At 37.3% G+C, this 27,858-nt stretch overlaps 1 protein-coding gene across 1 annotated transcript in view; it reads left to right on the top strand.

Moving 5' to 3' along the window:
* LOC111867524 (protein 4.1 homolog) overlaps positions 1–27,858 on the top strand; it is a 172,503-nt gene that overhangs the window by 132,404 nt on the left and 12,241 nt on the right. Inside the window, exons 12-16 of the mRNA XM_033752714.1 lie at positions 342–626; positions 660–809; positions 7,612–9,126; positions 15,726–15,833; positions 16,540–16,653. Of these exons, the coding sequence (XP_033608605.1) occupies positions 342–626; positions 660–809; positions 7,612–9,126; positions 15,726–15,833; positions 16,540–16,653 (2,172 nt within the window). The remainder of the gene's footprint in view (positions 1–341; positions 627–659; positions 810–7,611; positions 9,127–15,725; positions 15,834–16,539; positions 16,654–27,858) is intronic.

Below are 27,858 nucleotides of genomic sequence, written 5' to 3'. Positions count from 1 at the left end.
AGTGCGTGGACCTGCCAGAAGACCACACTTTTCTCGGGCCATTATCTCCGTAACCGTTCAACTTTGGACATAGGTGTTTTGGGTTATATCGGCATACTTTAACATAAGGAACACCCTCCCGAAGTTTGGTCCATTCCTCCTGGGACACCCTGTATATAAGTTCAAGCAAAATATATTTTCTGTTATATTTAATAATCTTGGCTTAACAAGTCTTCTTCTTCATGTGAAATGCAAAATTGTGGCCGATGACTAGAAAATTACGTGTTTCCTCCTATTCTGTTTCTTAAATGGGCCTTAAATAAAGAATGGTATTTATGTAACTACTTCTATCTTTTCAACAGAAACCTGTGGGTGGGGTAGCAGTACTGCCACCAGGAGCATTGAATTTTGGCAAGTCCAGGAAGAAAGACAAGGACAAGGATAAAGATAAAGATAAAGATAAGGATGTTGGAAAGGATCTTCTGGAGGAGAAAGAAAATCGAAACGACTTGAATAATGAAAGTGCAACTGACTTAATTAATGATGACTCTGTAATCAATACTTCGGCAGAAGAGAAGTCACCACTAGGAAAGAAGGACAAGAAAGATAAGAAGGACAAAGACAAAAAGGAAAAGAAAGAAAGGAAAGAAAAAGATAAAGATAAGAAAGAAAAAGAGAAGGAAAATGAGAGGAAAGAGAAGGACAAAGAAAAGGACAAAGATAAAAATAAGGAAAAGGAGAAGGAGAAGGAAGGAAATGAGGAGAAAGCTGAAGAGAAAGATAAGGATAAAGATAAAGATAAGGAAAAGAAGGAGAAATCCAAAATTAAGGTAGGAAATATTTGCATTTTTTCCATTGTTATTTACATGTACACATGATGGATAGATACCTTGTGTTGTGCAATGACATTATATCACCAAATTCCAAGAGAACCTTTATGTAATTCAATTTGAATCGTTCTTGACACCATGTGCTACAGGAAGCTGTCCATTATTATTGTTCTTGAGATTAATTATGCATTTTATGTATTATTCAGTGTTTGATTATTCTACCCCTGAGGTTCAATCAGTTTATGAGAATGTTAAATGGAGAAAATTGCAACTGGAAAAGTTGGGGAAAAGGGGGTGAAATTTAAGTCACATTTGGTGACAGCATTTCCCATTTCTCAGTAGCTGTGCATTACACTTCACCAACACTGAAAGGCTTTGTATCATGAATGTATGTGCACACACACATATTTCATGTCTTATGTCAGTACTTCAAGATCTTATTCTGAAGATCATTTCTAGTTAGAAGTCTTATGTGAACAAAGTTTCATTTCTTAGTGGTGTGGGGCTGTGAAGTTCAGGAATGGACTGAGTAGGTTCATGTACCAGTACTCGGTTGGAATCTTGTCTGTGACACTCAAGTGTTCTGACTGAGGTATTTTGTGGTTTTTCTCAGTCTCTTTGGGATAGTACCTTGATTATGCCATGACTGCTTGTGTTTAAATCAATTTAAGTTCTTTATTTAATGCTTACCCTACCACTGATAGATACTGAGAGGTAGAGTAGATCACAAGAAAAAATTGGAGTTCAGGAATGATTTGTGTGCAGCTAAACTGTTTTCATGAACAGATTCTTATGTTCTACAGTTCATCTTACACTAAATGTTCTAATAGCAATCTTTCCTATTGAATGTGTAATGAAAGAATTAGCATATGAATGCATAGCAAACTGTATAGATGAACCAACAAATTTTAGACCAAGATGTTAATTACCATTTAGGTATATGCAGTTTGCTTCCGTGTAGTGATTTTATGTGGTTGAGACTCCAACATGCTGCAGTCACATGAGACCATCTTCAGGGATCATACCATATTAAAGGGAAACTTCACAATTTGTACGCACAAAAAATAAAAGATTTAAAATGTTCATGTGATAAGTTTCCTCCATCGCTTCGACATCCATACGACGAGTATGAAACAACAACAGCATAGTACGACACTCCACAATCAACTGAATTACAGCTTACATATGAACAATTTATTTTGGAAACGGTGTAAGCCAGATTTTTTAAAATTGAGTATGTATTTGATACACATATATATTGATCATGTATGTATTTAAAACAAGAGTTTGCGAAGTTTATTTAGGAATTCTGTGTGAAGATGGGAGCACAGATTTCGTTTTGAAAGTTAAATAAGTCACATCAGTGGTGTGCTCTTAAATCGTGTTTCTTGTACAATTACATAAATAATTTAATAGATTTTTAATTGATAAATACATATTTCTAAATGTTGATGAGCGTCTTATAACAGACTGATTCAGGTAAATAAAGAAATAAAATAATTCTGACTTTTTAGACTGTGTTATCGAAACACTTCAACAGTGTTTAATGTCTTTCTTTTAATCAACTTAATATCATTCAAATTTTGCATGTTACTCCTTAATTAACGTAGAAGCAATTAAATACCAGAAAAAAGACTAAGAATTTTGGAATTCTCATCATTAGATGAGAACAATGTTTCAGCCTCTTTGAACAATAATTCTGTGATGATACCCGTGCAGATTAACTCCGGTAACAAAGCTACTGAGAAGGAGAATGAGAAAAAACAGAAGGGTACCTTATATTATAAATTCTTGGAGTTCATGCATGGTTCTGCATGTATATATAATTCTATTTTGATCTTTGTATGTTGTATTTATAATTGCCCAACTTTTATTGTATTTTACTCGGAACTTTTCACTTAGCATTTTACGCTATTTATGCTGTGTTTGCAATACAGATCATGCATAATAATTTTGCCTTGCATTAATGTAAATGTGATTCACTTGATGACGACTGCAAAATGGCTGAAACACGCATTGAATAAGCAATAATTAAACGTTTTAGTCTAATTATAAGTTAGTGTTGAGACTGCTTATTCACAGCTGGTAACAGAATGCAAGTGGGATGCTGACATATAAATTTTAAGAACCTTTGCCTGGGCAGTTTGGATGTTAAAGAAAGTACCCTGATTGTGGTTGATGGTGAAAATTGGTTTATAATTTTTCAAAATTGATATACAATAAATACAGTGTAAACCATTATTATAAAATCTCTATAAATCACAAAATTAATAGTGTCTTTTAATCTAAACCCTAATATAAATATGATTGAACTGATATTTTTGACGGTTTGTTCATTTTGAAAGTGGTTTATGTCACTTTGTATGTGAAAAAATTATTAGTATTCCATATAATTGATTAAATAAAAGTATATCTGCTGAAGATCACATAAATATAAAAACTACATAGCGTTTATCAACATTTTTTGTAGACTGAAATGTGAAAGTCAATATTATTTCAAAAAGGAATAAAGTGACATGTACCACTTTAAAGATAAATGGCTCATATGTAAATTTTAGCATAATATTAGTTTTGCCCTTTTATAAGAAATCCTAAATACATATATTTTAAATATATTTATTTTTTATGTGTGTGTGAATTGTAAAGTTTCCTGTTGATATAGTACACCCACTGAAATTGATCTTGTGTGACCGAAACATGTTGGGGTTTTAACTACATGCACTCAGTACAAGGAAGCAAATTAAATAGAGGACAATTTGCATCCTATTCTAAAATAGTATATCAAAAAAATGATCTTTATCAAAGTATGTAAAATTTTAGAAGTTGCATGGTGTGTAAAGGATACTGCAGTTCTTGATAGGGTTGCACATTCAGTAGGAAAGTGAGTCTGAGTATATAGCACAGCTGGAGGTGGTCACTGCAAATATGAATTTAAAATGAACTGTACAATGTAAGAACTTGCACCTCAAAACAGCTTAGTTATATGTAACATATTCTTGAACTTCAAATACCCATAGATCTGTTACTGTTGAGAATTGGAAACGGGAATGGTGTCAGGAGTAAGCTCCTGTAGTATTGACATAAAGTCATGAAACACACTCTGTATTTGCATGGGTACAAACTGTAATCCAAGAATGTGTTATGGGTTAAAATCCCATTGATTTTTTCAGATGTGCATCGGTTTTTTTGCACCTTATAACATGAGTTAGAGACAAAATTGACATTAACAAATATATTTGTTTACATAAACCTGTTATAAAAGGCAAAAATATTGCATAATTGTGCATACTAGACACGGTGTTTAAAAAAAGTCTAATATAATTTTATCTCCTAAACCACAAGGTAGATGGAAAATTGGAAAAGACTAAAAGTTATTATTATTATTCATCTATCCCCAAATATAGAAAAGTGTTTTATTTTTAATATAAGCACTTGTGTATGCTTCATAAAACCTTTCAGATAAACTTCTTTTATAAAGTAAACTATCTCCACACATTTAGGAATGTAGTGTCACTTAATTATCCCTCTTATACAATTAGATTACAAAATGTGAAAACATGGAAATATAAAAAAGTGGAAGTTTGACCTTGGGGTCACCCACGCTCATGCACACTTCTTTAGACTCTTAAAATGTTTTAATATTTTGAATTATTCCAAGGTATATGATGATAATTTTTCTCCATTGAATCAAGATTACATAATGCAAGATATGAACACATTAGAATCGGTAATTGCAGTGAACTTATCTTATTTAGCTATAGCATGAATTTAAGTTTTTATTTTAGAGCAAAGAATGCTTTGTGTGCACTATAAATAAGCCTGTTTCATCCCTTTCTTATGTTACTGTATTTTGAGCATAATATGACAACAGGCTGCATTTTCAGTGTGATGTCCGAAATAACACTATGTACAGTATGTCCCATTTCTGATGCTCACTTTGATATAACTCATATTTAACAGTGAATAAAAGATTTTGATAAAGGTTTTTTGTTCCAGTGGAGGCACATGAGACCTATACTGTTTATTTAAAACATTTTTTGTTAGAGATATCAAGGTCACTAGCACTTGTAAATGGCACCCTTTCTTTTGTATGTGATTGATTCAGAAATATTATTACATAGTACCATTCTGATTATAATAAAGCATAACAGTATGCATCAGAAATCAAATATTTGAATTATCAGCCAGACTGAATAATTTGGTATTTTAAGCCAACAAAAGGATTTACAAAGGTGATCGAGGTGTTGACCATTGAAGTTAATGGAGAGTTGCAGTCACTTGAGGAGTGTCTGCCTGGATCATTCAGTTACTTGTGGATTCAAGGCAGCACATTTACCAATAATGTATTGCCACATATTTTCCAATGTTGTTGGAACATCATGGTACACAATGCCCGTCAGAATTTCTGACAAAAATGAATTCAGCAGTGTGAGGTCAGGAGAACAAATCTGCCAAGTTCTGCGAGTAATTTGATGATCTGGGCAGTTTTTCATTCAACAATTGCAGCTGTGCGTAAACTTTAACCTTTAACGTTCGAAATGCCCCCATCTGCCCAGTGATGAGTATGGTCAACGTGGCCAAAGTACCCCGAATTGGGCAGTTGGACATTTAAACTCTGCTAGTAGAAGCGTATGCACAATCCTAAATATTTATTTTTAAATGTAGTAAAATTCAATATACATACATTTTTCGTTGTTATCTGCTCGACATATATACAGGCTTCAACCCCTGCTTCATATAACTGAATCTCGCCTTTGTGTAATACTCCTTGAAGCAACCAAGAGAGCACAGTCCCACATCACATATCTTGCCTTTCAACTGCCTTTCAATTTCATCATCTTCCAAACAACATTTCCTTGCCATTGTATGATAAACTGAAACTACAGTGTTCAAATTCACTATGGTCTCACAGAAAACTGAATGCACTCTGTATCTCAGCTGCAATACAAGCGTTTGGTTCCAACCATAGAAAGGGCAGTATTCTCTTGCAGCTACAATGACGGGGCTTGGCACTGAATTAGGAAATAATGAAGATACCCTCTAGCCTTTCTAGAAAGACCATGTTTTCACTTTTCTTTCCTTTAGTCAAAAGACTGGGATACCTTGAAACTTGCCAGTAGAGCACCAAATGACTTAGTGCTGCCAGCTGTTTTATGACACCAGAAAATGGGTAAATATTTAAAGTTTTACAAGCAGGAGTGATTTTATAATGCAGAACTACTATGTGAAGAAGTGGGAAACTATTTTTACAGTATGCATCATAATTACAAGAAAAAATTAAGAGTTGTTTATAATTTCTTTTGTACATGTTTTCAAATCTTACATTATAATATGTGACACTGTGTTCCTTGCTGATAAAAACAAAGTTAATTCCATTCATTTATCATAAAAGTTGTATTAGATACAGCATTTCCAAATGCAGTGCAAGCACCCAAACAGGAATGTGCATTTAAATAAACTCTGCCCAGCTCAAGCTACCACTGTTTCAAAAGCCCGGCATTTGAAGGTTAATGATCAACTCTTCAAGCACCTTTTGTTGGTCCAAAATACCAATTTATTTATTCATATTGGCATTTCAGATATATGACCTTTGTTGCGCATTGTTGTATTCAGTTATAATCAGAATAATACTGTGTGTTAATAGTTTTGAATTGCCATGTATCCCCCTCAAACCCAAACAACATATGTCAAAAACATTTTTTCTTTCATTTCAACTGCTCAAGATAAATGAAACATACTGTACATGTATATACATTCTCTTGGAAAATGTGTATCAACTTAGGATATGATAGTTGTGTATGTTGCATATGTAACATGTGTCTGGAATGCATGATTTTGTTTTGTCATTTTTAATAACCATATTGTGAATGCATCTGGTTGCCTTATGCAACATCATGTTATCAAAAATCAGTGCCTCATATACTTTCTGTGTAGTCCATATGCCAGATATAAAATTACAAGTAATCTGGTAGAAAACATGCTCTCATATTGATACAGATAAATCTTGAAAGCCACCTTTCTGAGTTCTGGTAGACATTTTGCTCAGTGCCCATATGTTCTTTGAGGGTGGTCAACACATTGAGTTGTCCTGGCACGTAAAGCCCTTGTTTTTGAAAGTTACTAACCATCTAGAGGTATTTATATTTCTTCCTGCGGTAGCCCATGTTTTTTTTCTGTGTGTGTACAGCCAGAGGCTGTGGTAGTGTCTTATGTAGCTGACATAAATCATTATTTGCTGTCCTGCCATGGGCCAACAGATACTGTATATCCTCAGTATCATAAACTAACCAAATAAACTTTCTCTGGTTACTCCAGATACCTTCTGCATTAGCACTTTAAAATAGTCCTTGTTCATTATCTAACCAACAAGAGTTAGTTTTCCATAATTAATGTTCCTTTATAAGCACTGGGACAAATAAGACCACCGTAAAGCAGGATGGTGGAACTGTCACTATGGCTATCACTTTGGCATTCACCTCATATGATGATAGATCTAATCCTTGACATTTTAAACATAATTTTTAAATGTGACCAAAATAGAATCCCCCCCAGAAAAAAGTTAGAGTATTCTATCTATCGGTAAATACAGTAAGAACATGAGGTAGATGCACCTTTGTCCATGACATGATAGTAAACTGAAATTATAGTAACACAATTTGGTTCTGAAGTGAAGTGTGCATGTTAATACAGAGTAACACTTATTACAGTTACTTTATGTGTAGTACAGAGTATTTTGTACTTTTTAAGCATGTTATTTTTTTATTTCTGCATGTGTACTTCTGTATTTTTTTCTGAAATCCAGAGCCCTGGTTTCCTGTTTAGCAAGAGTCCAAAGGGTAAGGACAAGGATAAAGATAAGGACAAATCCAAAGATAAAGACAAGGCTAAGGATGGCAAAGCTTCTGATAAAGATAAGAAAGACAAGAAAAATAAAAAGAAAGGGAAAGGAAAGGATGCTGAAGAAAGTGAAAATGATATATCTTCAACTCAAACCTCTCCTAAGAAGGACGGTGATAAGGAAACAAGTCCTGCAGGAGGTCAAGTATCTCCACTTGGAGGAGGGCCACCACAGGGTTCTCCACAGCTTCCAGGATACACCCGGGAGTATGACTATGATGCTGATGATAACACTCCAACAGGAAGAAAGTTTGTACCTCAAGGCCATGGATTTACGTATGAAGAACGTGATCGACAAGATCAACTTCTTGCAGGAACAGGAGAGGAAATATCGGAATTGCAACGATCGCCCACATCCAGCAAACGGGCTACTGGCTTGGCATTCAATTATGCTCCAGGTGAAGATCAAAAAGTAGTGGAATCTGTTGAAAAACGAAAACTTTTAACTGATAAGAATGCTGCTAGCAAAGATGGTGTGACTCCATTAGTCATCAGAACCCCTGGTTTAGACTATGTGGAATCTGCTGCCAGAAGGGAACAAGCAAAGGCAGATTCAAATATTCCAAATACTGGCCATGGCTCTGGGTCACATTATGGTACTGAAGGCAACATTTCTTCAAGAGAAAGGAGGGCTTTGGACATGCATTCAGGTGGTGCCATCCTCCCACATCAGTCACAGAAATGCGCACAACCAGGTTATGATCAGGACAGTTATGGAACTGGCCAGTTGGAACAGTATCCCTCTCACAATATTGCTAGTTATGATGAAGGTTTAGGTGGTAGAAAATTCCCATATGGAACTGGAAATGAGCAGTATGAGGGTTCAGGAGCATTACCTTCTAGTGCAGCATTCATTGCATATGAATCAGGGCGATACCCAGCTCAAGGTGCAGAGGATGAAAAGGTGAAAAATCAGCTTGGTGGTTACTTTGCTCATGGACAGTTAGGAGGTTTATCTAGTGAGCCATTTGTTGGTGATGGTAATAAGGATGGAACAAGACCAGCTAATGCAGCTGCTATGGGTGGAGTTGCAGTTGTGTCAGGAACAAAATCCAAGAATCTGAAGAAACATGGAAGTGGTGCTGGAGGCGACAGCTGTACAGAAAGTGATGGAGAAGAAGGTTCTAGTAGTGATGATCTTTCTGACTATGCCGAAGGAAAAGGAGAACATGTCCGTGAACTCCAGGGTGTAGCCAAGCTCAAGTTTCCCAGAACACCAAAGAAGTCTGGAAAAGGAAAAGACTCATCTAAGGATTTGAGTTCCCCTGCAGCGTTAACAGCTCCTAAAATTGTTAAAACGACAACTAAACAGATGGTAGTGAAAGATAAGGAAGGTGTAACACAGAACATCGAAGAGAAAGTGGAAGATCTCACGCCTGGAGGTACCGGAGCGATAACAGTCTCAACACAAGTCAATAAGGTGATGTATGGTAAATTTAATGCAGTGGATTCCCTATTTAGTATTTCTTGATTTACGGTTCTCCCTCATTTAATGTTCAATTTCACTGATCCTGAGTCAGTAATCTCGATGTTAAATTGCTTCCGCTTAACGATTGTCCTAATTTTGGTGTTCAAAGAAATCTTAAATAGGGATTTCACTGAGTCTCATGGGGGGGTGGGGGGCATACATTAAAGGAAGTGGTTATTCCATGTCAAATCAGCATAACAGTTGACATGACCACCTTGAATTTCAGTGAAATTTTATAGGTTACAGTGTTTGATAAGTAAGTGATAAATGTGATGTGTCCATTAATTGCAAAATTACTGCATTTTGAAGCTCTTAAATTTTCCTTAACTTTTCTCACCCATGATCCATTACAGTGCCTATAACTCTGGTATTTGATATTCCACTCGCAATATTTTATGGCACATTAATGTTTTGACCCTGACTTTGACCTCAATTTATGGAAAACCTTGTAGGCAGATTTTTGGAATTCTTGATTCTTTGAGTACATTTTTGGAAAATTTCATGTTGGAACGTGAATGGGTTGATGAGATGCATGTCACATGCTTATTGTTGTTGGTCACTTGGATTCAAGATTATGCTAAGCTACACAGATAATACAACAATAAGAAATGCAAAAAAGAAACCACGTGGACTTATTCACTGATATATGAAAATTGGTTTTTCATTAAAAATGAAATACTATCTGTAAGAGTATCTATTTACAGTCTGTGGAACCCTCATTTCTATTTTATTAGTTGTGCAGCAGGATTCCTTTTCATTGATAACATGTGCAAGCCATCGCGTTTTCATGATCCACTTGTATAAGCACTTTTTAAGTCAGAACTCACAAAGTGTTTGACTTACATGAAGGATACATGAAAGAATTACTGGTGTGAGAGGAATGCAAAAATGTTAATTGGATTTCAGTTAACACATGTGCAAGCAACCACTTTTTTGTCATATTCACAAATTACAGATCCTCCAGTGTCTTCCATTTTATACTTGTCATGAAAGTATACTGTGTGTATAGTGTATGTTTACGTCTGGAAAAAAAGCTTTCAACTGAACTTAGGTTTTTTGGCACAGGAATGACATAGTATATTTTTTGAGCATCCAGAAGTGTTTGAACTTCCCTGAACATCTTGTGAAACATTGTTTATTTGCTGTGGTCTTCAGCAGTACAGTATTGAAGGTGACTGAGGGAGTCTTTACGGGAGCCCACTTGTAAAATTTGTCTTTGTGTAATGATCTCCCCCTCATAAGGGGCCATAATACATACCTTGGCTGTGTTGGGTTGCAAAGATATGCCCCTCACGGTCCTTACCAGGAACATCTGTATGATAGCAGAAGTTGATGTGGTTTTTCCTGTTTATATATTGCAAGGCAGCAACAAAGAAAAAGAGTAAATTTTAGCAAAATCTTTTGATTTACCAGAAAGAAAGCTGCAATATTTGCTTCAGTTCTTATAGAAACACAATTGGTATGATGCCATAAAAGAGTGGTGAAGCAGGATGTTAAAACTTTTCTACAGACACAAAGTCACTGCAAGATTGCACAGTTGTTTTCAGAGTTGATCTGTTAGTAGTCATCCACTGTCTATACATTATATTCTTGTCTTCAGATCTCCAGTCAGTATTTTTGATTGGGTTCTCAGATCCCAAACACATCTAACAGTCTCCCTGGTAGCACCTTACACTTAGCACACCACAGATATTTTTGGACAAACATAAGATTTTACATTGCTATTTAGTAAAATCCTATAGTGTTATATTTTAGTGTCCTATTTTAGTATAAAGACAATAGGGCATGCAATGAAGAAGTTCGACATACATCGAAAAGCACCTGAAGATGGCACTTTAGTGCTGAAACATGTAGTGCAAGAGAGAAGGGTAAGGTGAATAAATGTATGCACTGTAAGACGGTCAGAATAAATCGTGGACATAAATCCTATAGTGTTTGACATTTGCAAAAATGGTACACATGCTTCAGCCAATGCACAAAGTTTTTTGAATATAACTGCAGACTTTGGAAAGCGTAGCAGCTTACTAAGATTCTCTTCCCTAAACCTTTAGTAGGCTTTTCATAGGTTAAACAGTGCCAGTCATTTCTGAAGATGAATCTTCAGAAACATATTTTTTGTCCCTGATGTGATTCTGCTTATTTCATCAGATATATAAAATTGCTTCACCATTTAAGCTACTGCAGGAGGCAGCACATAACCTGATTTTACATTTTGGCTTGACAACATTTGTTTCTCAGCCATTCATTTCTTAGCAGTCTGAACTGTGTAATGTGAGGTTTCAACTCTCGTTGGATTTTCTTACTTGAACAGCTGTTTGGAAGAACCTTCCAAATCTAAAAGTTTTCAATCTTTCTCCCTGTTACATGAAATCTTCTGTTCAATTGTGCTATCATTTTGCCATTGCATGAACTGTCACTATCACTGGGGTCTGTTAAATTGAATATTTTTCTTTCCATGACTTCGATTTTTCTGGATTCTTTAGTTGGATGCTTCACTTCCAACAGCTTTGTTGTGGAAAGTGGTGACTCTTCTAATGACTCCAGATCCTTGTTCAAGGGAGAAGCAGAGTTGGGTATGCCAACTTTTGAACTGTGCAAGTCTTTATACTGTATTCTGAACTTGAAGAGGCACGTGATTCTTTTTCACAACTTTCAGGCATATTTTCCATAACTTCATGCATTTGTTATGGATTCTCTGACCTTTCTGAATACTAGGAACTTTTTTGTGCTGTTCAGTCCAACTTAGGTCTCAGGTTTGGTATCTCTTGGAACTTGCACTGTGACAGATATTCACAGGATTAAAACGCTCTTTTCAAATGTGACAATTTAGAACTTAATATAAATACAAATTACTTTGCTCTTGGCGATACCACTAGAGAATCTGCCAGATATGGTGAATACAGCTCAGTTGTACTGTTATCAGGTATGAACTGAAAGTCTGGAAGGGTCATGATGCACTGTGGGGTGTCTGTATAGGTCACAATAGGGTTGGCAGGAATTGTATTTTTTATATTAAAACTGTGTTCCATCAATTTATACAGGACATCAGAAATCCCATACTTGCATTATAGTCAGAATTAACTTTTCAAGACAGAGCTTGGAATGGATTTCAGTTTTAGCACTTAGCAGCATTGCATACAATTGCAACCAAGGTGCAGACTTTGAGGCATGACAATAAGTCATGCTATTTGTTTCCACTTCAATTTGCTTTGTATTTGTGGAAGAAAACACACTGTAGTTTGTTTGCATACAGTATAGAGAGAACATCATTCATTGTTCCAAACATGGAGGATTCTCCTCCAAGAGAAAGGAGAAAAGACTGTGTGCTTAAATGAGTAGGAAGAACAGTTTCCATGTCAGAAGAGTGTAAGTAATAATCACATGGAAGTGAATCATGTTCATTGTAAGAGAATTTTTGATTGCACATCACAGTGAAAGCAATGTGAAACCATATGCTTCAACTGTGTGACATAACGGTATGATGCTGATAATTGTACAAACTTTTGAAAGCAATGGTGTTACTTTTTCTTTGCAAAAGAAGGAAGTAGTGAAGAACAGGCTGTTGTAGCAAGTGAACTTGCTTTACGCTTCCATAATGTGAGGCACATCTTAAGTTAACTTTAATTTAAATCCTAATGATATTTGTGCAGCATTTGAGTTACTGATTTTTATGAGAAGTTCTGTAAGTGCTTAGTTCTTGTAGAAATCAGTAATGGTAATATTCTCTGTGATGTATGGCAGAAGTGGTTGAATGTTTATAGGAAATTGGGGCCTATGAAGGAAGTCCTAAATATATTCAAACTAGTATCCAATATTCTTAGCATTGCAGGATTCAGCACTTCTGTCGAAAGAGTGTTTTTCGTGATGCACAACAAATGGAGTGAAAGTAGAAATATATGTTCACAAAATTTAATTGAATGTGAACTTCCAATTACACTAAATTTTAATCACAGATACAAAGATTTTTATGAACACAGAAAAATTATACAAGGCTACTAGCAGATCCCAAATGAGAAAGTAATACAGCATCTCTGTTTCATATCGGTAATTGTCACTACCACTCCTAGCAAAAGTTTGAGTTTGACATTGTCTTTCTTATTAAAATTATTTTAAACTTTGTAGCTAGTTTATTTACTTCAGGACAAACTTAACCACATTGTCTCCATGCAGTAACATTACCAGTATATACGTATTTAAATATTTTATTAATAATTGAATATGAAACTATTAATACAATACACATGCTGATTGTGTTTTTTGTATCATTTTCTGTGAGCATGCAAGTGACTAATGAAATCTTTTTGGGCTGTCAGCCATGAGACTTTGTTAAAAATTGCCAATGTGTCAGGGACCGTCTGTCCCATCCCCATCATCCAACTCTGATGTGACATAAGATCTAAACTGTCCCATTGGCATACCAACCCATGGCCTGTGATCAGAACTGAGCATGAGCCATGTGGTGCTAGGGGCCAGAGTCATAAGTTTGCTTGTCTTGGTCTCTCCACATTGGTTTGCCTAAGTGCTGATTTGTCATATTAGTCACCAGGTAGCAGGACTGATTGCAATGAAAACCAGAGTCCTTGTTGAAGTTTCTGGGTTGAAGCCTGATCTGAGTAGCCTTCTTAATTCAGTGGACAGTGTCTACTGTATTGTGATATTTGTTTCTTTTTCAGTATTGAGAACTTACAACACCTAATGAGACCACTGACACAATATTGTATGACCTGTTCACTTCCATGTCTCAACATGATGGTTTCAAAAAACGTACCGAAATGATCACTAGATGTTTTGGGAAAACTTACATAATTCTGGCTGTATGATTTTTTTTCAATAATCTAAGGTCAGAGGTCAAAGTCAAAATGTTGATGTACCCTAAAATATTGTGAGTAGCATACCAAATCAAAGCCTGACTAAAGAGCTGTCAGTTAATGCACTAATGAGCTCTCTATCTTAATTAGGACCAGAGTGAATCAGTGTGGGGAAAGTTAAGGAAAAGTTTCATTATGCTGTGTGTCTGCAATTAATGGACACAAAAAGGTAAAATTTCATATATGTCACTTCCTAAGGAGACCCAGCAAGACCTCAGAAATTTACTAGAATCAGAGGTGGTAATGAAAATCTTATTCACAAACTGTCTTGATTTGATATGGCATGACCTGAAGTTGTTCAAGGAAGGAATCTAAACATTCGGCATTATGTTTTACAAAGGGTATTAAGATCTTCACCGGCTTGGTTAAATCGCATTACTCAAATTTTCTTAAAAGATCAGGTTAGTTTCTCTGTAGAACATGTTCTGTCCTGACCATGCATGTGCTTGTTTTATATTTTTTACTGCTTTGTAAATATTTTGTAGCAGATATGTTGACATAAATTCAGATCTTGTGATTCTCCATCAGAAAGTAGTTCGTTGATACAGATACTTCAGCATGTTATGGCATATTGAGTGCATCATTCTTTACTTGTGTCAGGTAATAAATGTTTGATAATCATCTACATTGTTATGAAGCTGTTCAATTTGAACTTTGTCTTTGGGATTTAAATCAGCAGGCTGAAGATTTCAGTAAATTTTCAAATCATATTCTGATTACAGTGCATGGCTGGTAGATGTATTCTTATTGATCAACTTTATGTATTTTATTGAATCAAATTGCTACTGATATGCCATTTGCTTTGATAAAAAATGTGTTTAAATTTTGCATTTATAAGTTGTTGTTAAGTAGGTTTGAATTTAAATTCTGTAATTATCTTGCTAGCCTTTTATCATCCTCTTCTACCACAGAACTGAGAATGATATAAAAAAAAGGCAGGCATAGTAATTGTGATATGCACACACTTCTTACGCCTCTGTGGTCTAGTGGTCAGAGGTCTGGGTTCGATTCCCGGCCCTACAAGATTTTCTGAGAAGAAGTAGGTCTGTATTTTATTGAATCAGATTCCTGCTGATATGCCATTTGCTTTGATAGAAAAAGTATTTAAATTTTGCATTTAAAAGTTGTTAAGTAGGCTTGAATTTAAATTTTGTAATTATCTTGCTAGCCTTTTATCGTCGTCTTCTACCACAGAACTGAGAATGATATAAAAAAAAGGCAGGCATAGTAATTGTGATATGCACACACATTTCTTATGCCTCTGTGTTCTAGTGGTCAGAGGTCCGGGTTCGATTCCTGGCCCTACCAAATTTTCTGAGAATAAGTGGGTCTGGAACAGTGTCCACTCAGCCTCATGAGGGTAATTGAGGAGCCACTTGAATGGAAAAGTAGTGGCTCTGGTCTAGAAAACCGAAATTAACGGCTATGGGGATTTGTTGCTCTGACCACTCAACACCCTCTAATCCACTAAAGTTGGCACTAACTTCGCCAACAAGTGGCGGCCACTCAGTCAGTATAGTTCGCTTGCATACTAAAGCGTCAGAGTTCCTTGAACTTTGAAAACTTAAACATTAATTTTAAACATTGTACTCCCTTTATGCTTAGATATGAATAGCAGTAAAATTTAAATATTTCAAGAGTAGGTTATAAAATTTAGCATATGGTATTATATTGCCATCTCAGGCAGAAGGTGTGGATGATGGCCGCTCTCCATATGTAACAGCTACTGCAGTAACAACCAGGACAGCTACAACACATGAAGACAAAGAGAAGAATGCAAAGACAAGCCAGGTACATTGTATTATAATTGTTATCTTAATACAGTTTACCTCTCTTTTAAAATTCATGCAAAATAACAAAACTTCTCCTATAATCATGCTTGTGACATAACATAGTACCGTGTGAGGAATGAGGCATGACAGTAACTCTTGCAGAAACCCAATATAATGACAAAACACATTTTCACTTTAGATCATGTGTGGCAGACTTCCTAGACTACTTAGCAGGTTCGTGGGGGAAAGAGTCTAGATGCATATATGTAATGTGACCACAGGTTCATCTAGCCTCTACTGTAATGGCACCTGCATGGGGCAGGATGATGGGTAGTGCTGTTAGTGCTGGCCAGGAGAACTAGCGTGTAGAAGGTGGACATGCACGCAAGAAAATGTGTTCTTGAATAACTTTATAAAAATGGTAAATTTTCTTTTAATTTTTGCTGATTGGGCAAGAGTTATAACTGGACAACAGGGAGTTTACTGTATGTTTCTCTTATTTCAGCATCTGTAATTTTGTCGTGGAATTCTAAAGTGTTATCGCCTTCTGTATGCAATTGAATCATTCTAACATAATTACTCTGTGTACTGTGTTTCGCTGTATATGTAAAGGTAATTATGAAGCACGTGCTACTTCCTACCTCAGATCATTAACAGATGTGTAGTGTTGTCAGTATAAAGTGTAATAGGTGTTATGTGTTATGCGTTGGTGGTGATGAATACAGGTTGAAGAGAAGACAGTGGCTACAACGATGACAACTAGTGCCACTCGGCAGGAGCAGCGAGTGGTAACTCAAGAAGTTCGTGCCACATCCACTGTGCTAGCCAATGATTCACAGGTATGGTACACATATCAGTCAGCAGGAAGTAAAATAAGAAGTAATTTCTAGCTGGAGGGTCCTCCTCACAGACAAGGTACTTCTGTTTTGGACATCAGAAATTAATTCAGTAATATAGATTGGAAGCAGGAAGCTGTGAATGAATATTAGATATGTTGGGCAGACAGACAAGAGACATAGCTTGTGAATGCTAATGCATGGCATTAGGCTGCTGGCATACATGCTAATATATGTATGGCGTTCCGTAAATAATGCCTCCTATTTTTTGTGTTAATATGTAACGTCTGAGATGGATGTTGGTGGTGTTGTAGTAAAGGTTGAACCTTCCCGCCAATCTACTGTTAGTTTGGTTGTCATGCGACAGATAGCGACAGCAGAGCAGTCTACCAAAATGGTGTCTGACGTAGAAGTGTGTATGAAACACAGATGTATTTATTGAATTTCTCACTGCCGAACAAATTGTACCCACTGACATCCATCGACACTTGCTAAAGGTGTGCAGAGACAATACAGTGGATGTCAGCACAGTGAGGCGGTGGGTAGTGGCGAAAGTGAAGTGCACGACAAGCCACGCCCTGGGCGTCCATGCTCAGCTGCCACTCCTCACAATGATCCGTACAGATAGCAGATAACGACCAGGGACTGTCAATTCTGAACGCTACAAAACGATGCTGACTAAGCTGAAAGCCCGCATTTCCCGAGTCAGGCCAAAGAAGCAGACAACCTCTCGCTTGCAACACGATAACACTAGACCCCATACAAGTTTGGCAACCACCACGCACATTGTAAAATTTGGCTGGACTGTCCTACAACATCCACCTTATAGCCCCGGTTTAACACCTTCAGACTTCAATCTCTTTGGGCCTATGAAAGATGGACTACTTGGGCAACACTTTCCAGACAATGTTGCTGTCAGTGCAGCTNAGCCACGCCCTGGGCGTCCATGCTCAGCTGCCACTCCTCACAATGATCCGTACAGATAGCAGATAACGACCAGGGACTGTCAATTCTGAACGCTACAAAACGATGCTGACTAAGCTGAAAGCCCGCATTTCCCGAGTCAGGCCAAAGAAGCAGACAACCTCTCGCTTGCAACACGATAACACTAGACCCCATACAAGTTTGGCAACCACCACGCACATTGTAAAATTTGGCTGGACTGTCCTACAACATCCACCTTATAGCCCCGGTTTAACACCTTCAGACTTCAATCTCTTTGGGCCTATGAAAGATGGACTACTTGGGCAACACTTTCCAGACAATGTTGCTGTCAGTGCAGCTGTAAGAAAGTGGCAAGCCTCTGCTGGCCCAGACTTTTACGGGCGCAGCATACAGGCTCTTGTTAATCGCTGCCAAAAGTGCATAACTAATGGTGATGATTATGTGGAAAAATAACTGTAAGTAGCTGAAATCCTGCTCTATTTAACTGCATTATTATGCTTTCTGTATCTGTTGTAGTTTCTTTAAAAAACTAGGAGGCATTATATACAGAACGCTCCTCATATATCACACTTGGATGAAATGCTTCACAGCACACCTAGCTCTGTTCAGTGGGAAGCATGAATGTGTTCATAAGAAAGCAGCCTCATGTTTTCTGTAGAATTCAGTAATAAAGAGTTTTTCATTTACCTCACATCCTTCTGTAATTAGTTAACAAGATTGTTAGCAAGGAACTTCAGATTTTTCTGCTCACATGCTCTTAATTGGAAAATTAATATGTTTTATGTTAATTGATTACTCATTTGCATAGCAGTGTGATGAATCTACCACTTATCAGTTAAATAAACAAACAAACTTCTGCTACTTGGGGGGAAGGGGTAAACAGTTTCTTGTGATGTAGTTCTAATGCAGACTGAACTATTATCAGGGCCCAAGACCCATACTAAGATCTTCTTCAGTGAATTAATACATTTGCTTATGTCATTGGAGATTCACACACAGCTTGTGGTAAATTGCCCTAAATTCACTAATTTTGGGGGTATGGGTTAATGTAAGTTCTATGGGAAGTCTTGGCAGTATTCCTGACTTCAGTTTTAGCACAAACTGAAATATTTTCTAGGCCCAAGACTTACAGAAATATCTCAAGAAGATCCTTCTTCCTTGAATTTATAAACCTGAATAAGTCATCTCAGATTGACATTTAACTCAATGCAAAATTAAAACAGATTAATTATTATTATTATTATTATTATTATCAAGGAATGGATATTAGTGTTAGGTTTTAGCTTGGGAGTTAACAGTGTATAATTTGGAAACAGGATTTTAACTCTCTCATCTGTGGTGTTGGACACACACCATTGTAGTAATGCAGCACAACTGATAAAGGTCAGATATGAAAATTTGACCAATTACAATGACCTAATTGGTTTGAAAGCATGATTTGGCCACCATAACAAATATTCCTGGTGTCACAAATAGCAGTCTTCATCCACTGCATAGTTAGCAGCTGCACGAAAGAAGAATATAGTAAGAAGTAGTAAGAACAATTTTTATAATTCTTTGTCTTAAGTATATGAAATAAGCATTCATAGGGGGAGTCATGCCTGCTCATCCATCCATTTGCCTGAAGTGTTTCATCTGCAAACAGATTTTGAATAAAGAGTTATTTAGAAAATATCATATTAGTCCCAAATTATTTTGCATAAGCCCTGAATACAACTTCATCACATCTTCCAAAAATAGCTCCCTAAATGTAGTATTTCCAGAACATTTTCAATTGAAGAAACATGTGGATGCATGTTTATCCCTGTAAAATGCCTTAAAAGTTTGATTTCTTTATTCCATCATTCAAACTAGGAACAGAGATAGTAAAATCATAGGCACATTTGTAATTCTGCGTACTCCAAATTAGAGTAGACCAGTGTCTACTTTTAATACACTGTATGGAAGGGTGTGTATGTCGTTCTGTCCCAGTCCACAGGATTTGTTAATAGTCTTTGCCAGTTAGATGATCAGCACAAAGCACTACACATTTTTAAATTTTGGGGTGCTGTGCTTTTTACATAAATAAGTAGAAGAAGCCTTCTAAGTGTAACTGCTTTAATACGAGTAAGTACAAGTTTTGCTCTTACGTGTTTTAGCTTTACTGGCCATCATCAGAAGGTGCAGTCAACATTGTAAAGGAATTCCTTTACATGTGATGATGTTGAGTTTAGATTGTTACTGTAATATCATAGAGGGGCTTAACTGTAATTAGAGAAGTTAAGAATAAATAGTTAATACAGTTAAAATGAGTTATGAATATTAAGTTTAAATTGTTTGAACCATATTAAAATAGTGTGGCATATAGACCTGTTTGATGGACAGAGACCTCAAAACGGAGGAGTACAGCCTTGCTGTGCAATAGACAGGTGAACAAAAACCCATTTGTAAGTAACGGTTGGTGAACAATACCAAGGCTACCACTAGGCTGCTGCTCAGTAAACAGGTTCTTGCAGCAACAGATGCACATGCAACGGCCAAGGTATTGTTCGACTATAACATTGGAAATAAGATCTAAAAGTTATGATGATAGTACTTTGCTATAAGTATCGTGTTTTTGGGCATTATTCATCGTCTTCTCTGTATTTAAAAACCATCATGTTTATTTTTCAAAACACAACGTTTTGGAGACTGGATCCTGTCTGCGTGTTCAGGTAAAACCTACTCAGTTGTGGCCAATAGATAGAGCTAGTCCCTATCTCCGGACACCTATGCCAGTCTGCTGGACCATCCAGTCAGTCAACCAAGTGTGGATATCTGGACCCCTGTCATTACAGCAGAAGTCAAGAGACTACAATGCCGTCAAGTGTAGCTGGAGTGGCAGGAGGGCGGGTGGGGTTTCCTCTCTTGTGTTGATACCATAAGTATTGCTTCTTTCCAGCGATGATTTCACTCAAGATACGTCTCTGGTGCAAGGCCTCATGCGTGTGGAGTTTAAATAATTGGATATTTTCTTAGCTCTCACAGATGGTTTGTATTGTGTTTGGTTTACACGGTGTGTCCCGGATCCACTACGACTATTTTTTTTTTAATTTTGCCCTGCAATGCCATCTGTTGGCGAGTTGCGGCATTAAGATTCTTGAAGTTTCAGCTGTGGCTGTCTGTAATTTCAGAGCGCAAGCATCGCTGCATCATGTGTTCTGACCTTGAATGTAACAGTACTGTTGTGACGCTCATCTGAAAATGGCAGTTGAACAGAGCGCGAACATCAAAATTTGTTTGCAGTTAGGCAAAGCAGCTGGAGGAGCATACAAAATGATCAAAAGTGTGTACAGTAGTGATTTTTTGAGTCGCTCGAACATTTTTCGATGGTATGCTGTATTTCGTGATGGCAGGGAGGACATTGAAGATGCTCCATGTGCATCAAAGCCGAGAACAAGTCACACTGAAGAAAATGTGAAAAAAAGTGACTGAAGTCCTTGCATCAGACAGATATGTTTCTGCAAGACTCATTGAGGAGCTTTTGGTAATACCAAAAAGTACTATGCATCAAATTTTGACAAAGGATTTGGGCAGACAGAAGGTCTGTGCATGGTTTGTACCGCACATGCTGTCAGGCGATGAAAAACATGCCAGAGTGGAACACTGCAAAGACATGTTACGGTCGGCCCAAAGTGATACAAAATTTACAAAATCGATTGTTACTGGTGACGAGACATGGTGTTTTCAATATGGGCCTCTCAAAGCGGCAGAGTGCAGCGTGGTTGAGGCCAAAGAAGCCGAAACCAAAGAAAGTGCGCATGCAGAAGAGTCGAGTAAAGACACTGCTAACCGTTTTCTTCGATTCCAAAGGAATCATTCACAAGGAATTTCTGCCAGAAGGTCAAACAGCGAATTCTGATTATTATCTCGGAGTCTTGAATCTTCTGTGGGCGAGAATTCTTCGAATTCGACCTGAATATCGAGAGCAAGGTTGCTGGTCGCTCCTCCATGACAATGCCCCACCCCACAAATCGAAGATCGTGCGGCGCGATTTTTTTGTCCAGAAAAGGGATCACAGTCCTTGATCATCCTCCATATTCACCAGAATTGGCTCCAGCAGATTCCTGGTTGTTCCCAAAAGTTAAGTTGACCAATAAAAGGAGACTGTCATGACACCATCCAGGACATCCAAAGGAAATGTACCGCAGTTTTAAATGTGATTCCACAAAAGGAGTACAGTGACTGTGTTTGAAAACTTTTCAATTGATTCCAGCTATGTATTAATTCAGAAGGAGACTGTTTTGAGTAAAAGGAGTGAAATTTTGAAAATAATTCACGTCTTGTATTTCTATTGAACACAGTCCTAGCAGAACCTGGACACACTGTGTATGTACCCCTTCTGGAAACTGGCAAAGGTGTCTGGAGGTAGGGACTAGTTCTATCTATTGGGCCCAACTGAGTAGGTTTTATCTGAGGACGGAGACATAATCCAGTCTCCGAAATGTCGTGTTTTGAGAAATAAACAGGACAGTTTTTAAATATAGACAACGATGGATAATGTCCAAAAACATGATACTTGTAACATTGGAAATGGTGTTTTCTATGTGGTTCATGCTGAAGTGTTATAAGCAGGGTCAGTCAAGTTCCAGGAGAGTAGTCAGCAGTTCAGTTGTCTGGTGAAAGTCAGCATGTGAAGAGAAGACTAGGAGGTTGCTGTGAAATGGCCACCAGCCTGGGACCCATTTATTTGAGCTGTCAGTTGATAAAAGAGTTCTGTACGGGTGGCTGTGACAAGGAGCTGGGTGTGGGAAGCTGACGAATCTACCTTGGTAGAAGCCATTGCCAGGAAATGGCTAGTAGAGACTAATAGATGGAGGACACTGTGTGTGTCAGTGAACAGTAAAGCGTAGTTCTGAGTGGTGTACGCAAGTGGTCAGTAAATCCAGTATCAATTCTATACCCCATCTGTAGTCACAGACTCTCTAAAACATGACAATAGGTTAAAAATTCTTGTTGAGTAGATAGAAGAATGCAATGATGGCCTTCATTTGTATTGTTGGTTACATAGAATATTGACTGTCCATCGGTGTGAAGTTTTGTGTATCCCCAGTGTAGTACGTGGTAGTATGTTGGGGGTGCCATGATCTCTACTGTGATATTCAACTAGTGGTGACCATGTCACACGCATACTAGCTGTCATTTTAAAGCTGCAGGTCCACAAGACATTAAAACCTTGTTTTTCATTCACTCACTCACTCATGGAGCTTGAGCCCTTCTTGAGAAGCTGCCAGTTGTGCAGCTACTGAAGAACTTTTTATGGAACCCGAAGGTTCATTACCATGTTCACAAGAGCCCTCCGTTGGTCCCTATCCTGAGCCAGTTCAATCCAATCCATACCATCCCACCCTATATCTCTAAGATCGATTTTAATATTGTCCACCCACCTGCGCCTTAGAGTACACGTTATGAGGATCCTCATTATGCAGTTTTCTCCAACCTCCTGTCACTTCATCTATCTTTGGTCCAAATATTCTCCTCAACACCCTCAGTCTGTGTTCCTCCCTTAATGTCATAAACTAAGTTTGACACCCGGGGCCACGCCATAGCTCAAGAGGTTAGTCACTGGCTTCCCACTGCGGTGGCCTGGGTTTGATCCCCGGTCTGGTCAAGTGGGATTTGTGGTGGACAAAGTGGTGCTGGGGCAGGTTTTCTCTTGAGTATTTCCGTTTCCCCTGCCAATCTTCATTCCACCAATTGCTCCAAAATCACCCTTACCCATCATCTGGGGCTGGTACAGTAGGCCAGAAGTGGCTGCAGTACAAGGGACTTAGTCCCACCCTACTAGCAACAAAAAAGAAGTTTGACACCTATACAGAACCAGAGGCAAAATTATAGTTTTGTATATTCTAATTTTTATGTTTTTGGGCAGTAGACGAGAAGACAGAAGGTTCTGGACTGAATGGTAGCAAGCAATACCCAAGTTCAGTGTCCTCTTTATTTCCTCCTGAATCGGGTTTTGATTTATCATCATTCCCAAATATCTGAACTGTGCCAGATTTTGAAAACGTCTGTTACCTATCTTTATTATGTATTACAATTTAATTTCTAAATATTTAAAGAATGTTTTTAGTTTCCACATCACATAAATCCATGTAGGTGGAAATACAGTTGAGTGTATTGAAAATATATTTGCTGTCCAGGGAGAAGAAATGTGAATCTTTAAATTCATGAGACATGTGCTGAATGAGCTGCTCTTCTTGTGGAATATATGTAAATCATTTCTGATGTCCAGAAACTTAATATGCATTTCTTCTTACACCATAATTCTTGCATGCTGTACTGCTATATAGATGTGGTGATTGTTGTTTTAATATTCTGTACATAATATTAGTTTTTGCATTTGAGTGTCTTTACTGCCATTATTCCATGTAGTATAGAGCAGAGATGAAGTTTATTCTGGAAAATGTTGTAAGTATCTGGGCACAGTATTACACTGTGTGATGTACTAATGTACATGCAGTATTGATATAGCTTTCACATCACCTTTCACTCATGCCTGGCATGTAGCTGTTCACTGTTGTGATTATTTGGATCATATTAGATTGCCATAAACCCTTGTTATGATACAATTATTGTCAAGTTCATAATCATGCATCTTTGCCAGTATTAAAATGGGCTGCTTTTGAGACAGAAAATGTTATGAAATTTGACTCCTTTTTTGTTTCCTCCTTGCCTTTTTGGTTTAAAAGAAATTGTACCTCATGTTTTTGTGCATCTTGTATTGTGTGAAAAGAAAGAGGTTTCCATAATTTTTGGATCAAGCTTGTGGAAATATGTTAATCCTCTCAGTATCTTTTTTCTGTGGCTTCCCATTTGGAAGATGCAGAACAGTGTTGAATTACTTATGGATTTGAACCCAGAGTGTGAAGCTTCACTGCTCACCTCATGTAGTGCCAAGGTCAAAAATGGTGGAGCTGTACCTGCACACCCCCATATGTCTTTGTGACATGGTGCTTAATTAATTAATCACAGGGACAACTGTACCTTAATGTTGGACTCATAGAATGCATGAAGTGCTATCCTTTTGACTTTGCAGTGGTTCCTACTATTAGTATACAGTGTTTTTATGAAATCCTTAATCTGAAACAGGTCTCTCCAAGATGAATGTTTATGGTTGTGAGACTTGCTGAAACAGGTTTAAATATAAATGATTGTTACATATTAGTCCTCCTTGCTCAGGGTTTGCACATTTCAGTTCATTATTACTGCAACATATGTAACTTTCATGTTGTATAAACACAGCTTTTGGTTTTCCCTACATAGAACCTGCATACTGCATGTGACTTTACTGTTGATGTACAGGGAGATCGAGAAGTCGCACATATCAGACTAAGCAATTATATTTTGCTGGTTTAATGCACAAACTACAAGACATACAGCACTTACTGTTAATGTTTATAACCTTACATCTTAGAAATGCAAAATCAAATCATGTCTTTACAACATATACTCCAAATGGCTTCCCTGTTCAGCAATTCACACGCGAACTCTTTTTACCATGTTTTAGGCCACTTTGTGGAGCACCTGTAAACTGATACTGTTAATCACTGTTATAATGTTCCTCTTGAGGTACCTCCAAAGGAAAAAATCTGTGGGTGACAAATCGGGCAAACGCAGGGGCCACAATTCTTTCGAAATTAGACGGTCACCAAGAAACTCGCGCGAGAGCTGCATGGTTTCATTAGATTTGTGACATGGCACCGCCTTTCTGCAACCAGCACTCACATTCATCAGCTTCAAGAAGCGCAATAAACTGTGTAAAGATGTCTTGGTGCACTGGACTGTTCATTGTTGTTTCAAAGAAAATTTGGCCCACTATTCGACGATGTGATACAGCACACCACACTCCAATTTTCTGACAGTGCATGGACATTTCATGTACACGTGGATTTTCAGATGACCAAATCCTATTGTTTTGACTGTTCATGTAGCTACTAACATGAACCAGTGCTTCATCAGTGAAGAAAACCTGATCATACTCTTCAGTTCCATGGTTGCCAACAAATGTCCGAAACCATCTACAGTACACTAAGCATTTTTCTTTATCCAAGTCCTTCAATTGCTGCACGCAGCAAACATGATATGCACAAAGATGTAACTTCTTCATGGCTTTCCGAGCGCTTCCATCTGAAATCCCTGATTGAGCTGATAGTCTCCTCAGGCTTTTTGAAGGTGAACGCTGCAACATTTTCTCCATGTCAGCCAATTTAACCTCAGTCAAAATGGCCAGTCTCCTGGATCTCTTCGTATCTGAAACTGATCCACATTCCCGAAATTGTTTGATTATTCTCGTTATCATCAAATTGTTAGGAACTGCAGAATCCGGATATTCGAGACAAAACTCGTCTGTGATACATGCATAAGAACGACTGGCGAAATAATGTTCCACAATGAACATTTGTTCTTGGGAAAACGACATGTCTGTCACACAATAACCAAAACTATACTGCAGACGTCATATGACAGATACTTGACAGATGGCGTTTCTACTTGTTAGTACTCCTCAGTACCATCTAGTGGTAGGAGATATAATTATATTAACTGCAATATAATTTATAACAACTTTTACTTTGATGATCATGACTTTTCGATCTCCCTGTATATGGGTGACCATATCAACTCCCATTATATGAACTTAATGCAAACATTAGTGTCTGTTAATATCATCCTTGGGTCCATCAAATATCTGATGGCCTTGTACATTTTGTGCTTTGTTTAACATATCTGCCCTATAATACTTAATAACTGGCCACATGAAGAATTTAACTTCCAGTAGATTGTAAATTTTTAATATAGAAATTAAAAATGTTAACTAAGTTATTTTTTAAATAATACATACTAATTCCTGTTAAGAGCTGCCTGTTGCTTGAGGTGATTTAAGCAGAAGTATAATGCTCAGTGGTGAAGTCCCAGATAAGGCTATCCCATTACAGAGTCTTTCTTATAGGTAGTATGTGCTGAAATTGAATGTATCAGCCCTTGAAATATTAAAACTTCATGTAAGTTATTCTCATGAACATATTTATCTACTCGTAATATTAATTGGCATACCTATACGGTTCAAAATATAAAAGCTAATAATTCTAGTGAGATAACCTTGTTATAAGATCACTAAATAAATACCGATTTTGGTTTAGTTACATACATACCCTTTCACTCATCCATGTGATTCAAATATTACTGGCTGCCATGTATGTAGTGTTTATTTTACACAAACATCATTAAATTTGTGCCCAGTTTACATAGTTGTTCCAGTAATATGGGTTCTGACACTTGCTGGATAGTACCATGATGGACACCCCCACCCTTATTCCCATTGTGAGAGCTGCTGTATATCAGATGGCATCCTCTCCACATCATTCACCCTGAAGGTGACAGCTATAGCACACACAGCAATGTTGGTCCAACTTCAATACATGACATAGCTACAAGCTACAAGCACACGTTCACTGTTCGGTAACTTTTGCTGCAGATCACGATTTTGTATCACAGCAGTTTTTATTTTGGCAGAGCTCTCTTATGCAGTAAGTTGCTTGAATGTAGAGAGGGTGGGAGATTTAATAACTGGGACATGTTCCAGAATTAATTTGACTGAGGTTTTATAATAGAACAGTCATCATTTGTGTCATGTAGTAGGGATTTAATTTTTTTTTCAGTCTGCAGATATTATTCATTCTCCCAAAAAAAATGGTGTTGAATAAGCTTTATCGTTTAGAAGTAAGGGATTTAAAAAATCTCACAGTATTTTGGCACTGCAGCCAGTTTTGTACTTGACAGTAAGGGAATTTATGTTATACACAGTGTGAGACTAAGCCTGCTGAAATCATGTCTGCACTGTCACAGTTGTGTGGTGTGCACATGATGCGGTTAACCAGACACACATTTGGGCTTTCAAGTGGTCAGCTCACCTTTCTAAGACATAACATAAAAGATAACAACAGCAGAGTATTCTGTAGTTGCAAAATCATTAATGAGATATAACTCATGTTTTATTAAAATTGTTTGCATAAGTTGATTAGATGTTCTTCTCTATCAGCTGCATCATAATATGTTAAGTTTTTTAATTCATTATTATTCTTAAACCCTTCACCTCACCATGCGAAGACTGAACATTGTCTGCTTTAGGAATGTTTTTCATGCCATGCTTGATACTTCCAGCCCTTTATACAGTGCTAGTTGAAGGACAACTGCAGAGTGTTTCTAATATATCATACTCACTAATTTTAAATTTCAGTCTGTGTT

Source organism: Cryptotermes secundus, unplaced genomic scaffold, assembly GCF_002891405.2.
Source record: "Cryptotermes secundus unplaced genomic scaffold, Csec_1.0 scaffold1316, whole genome shotgun sequence".
Classification (NCBI taxonomy): Eukaryota; Metazoa; Arthropoda; class Insecta; order Blattodea; family Kalotermitidae; genus Cryptotermes; species Cryptotermes secundus.
This window is presented reverse-complemented; position numbering and strand designations above follow the sequence as displayed.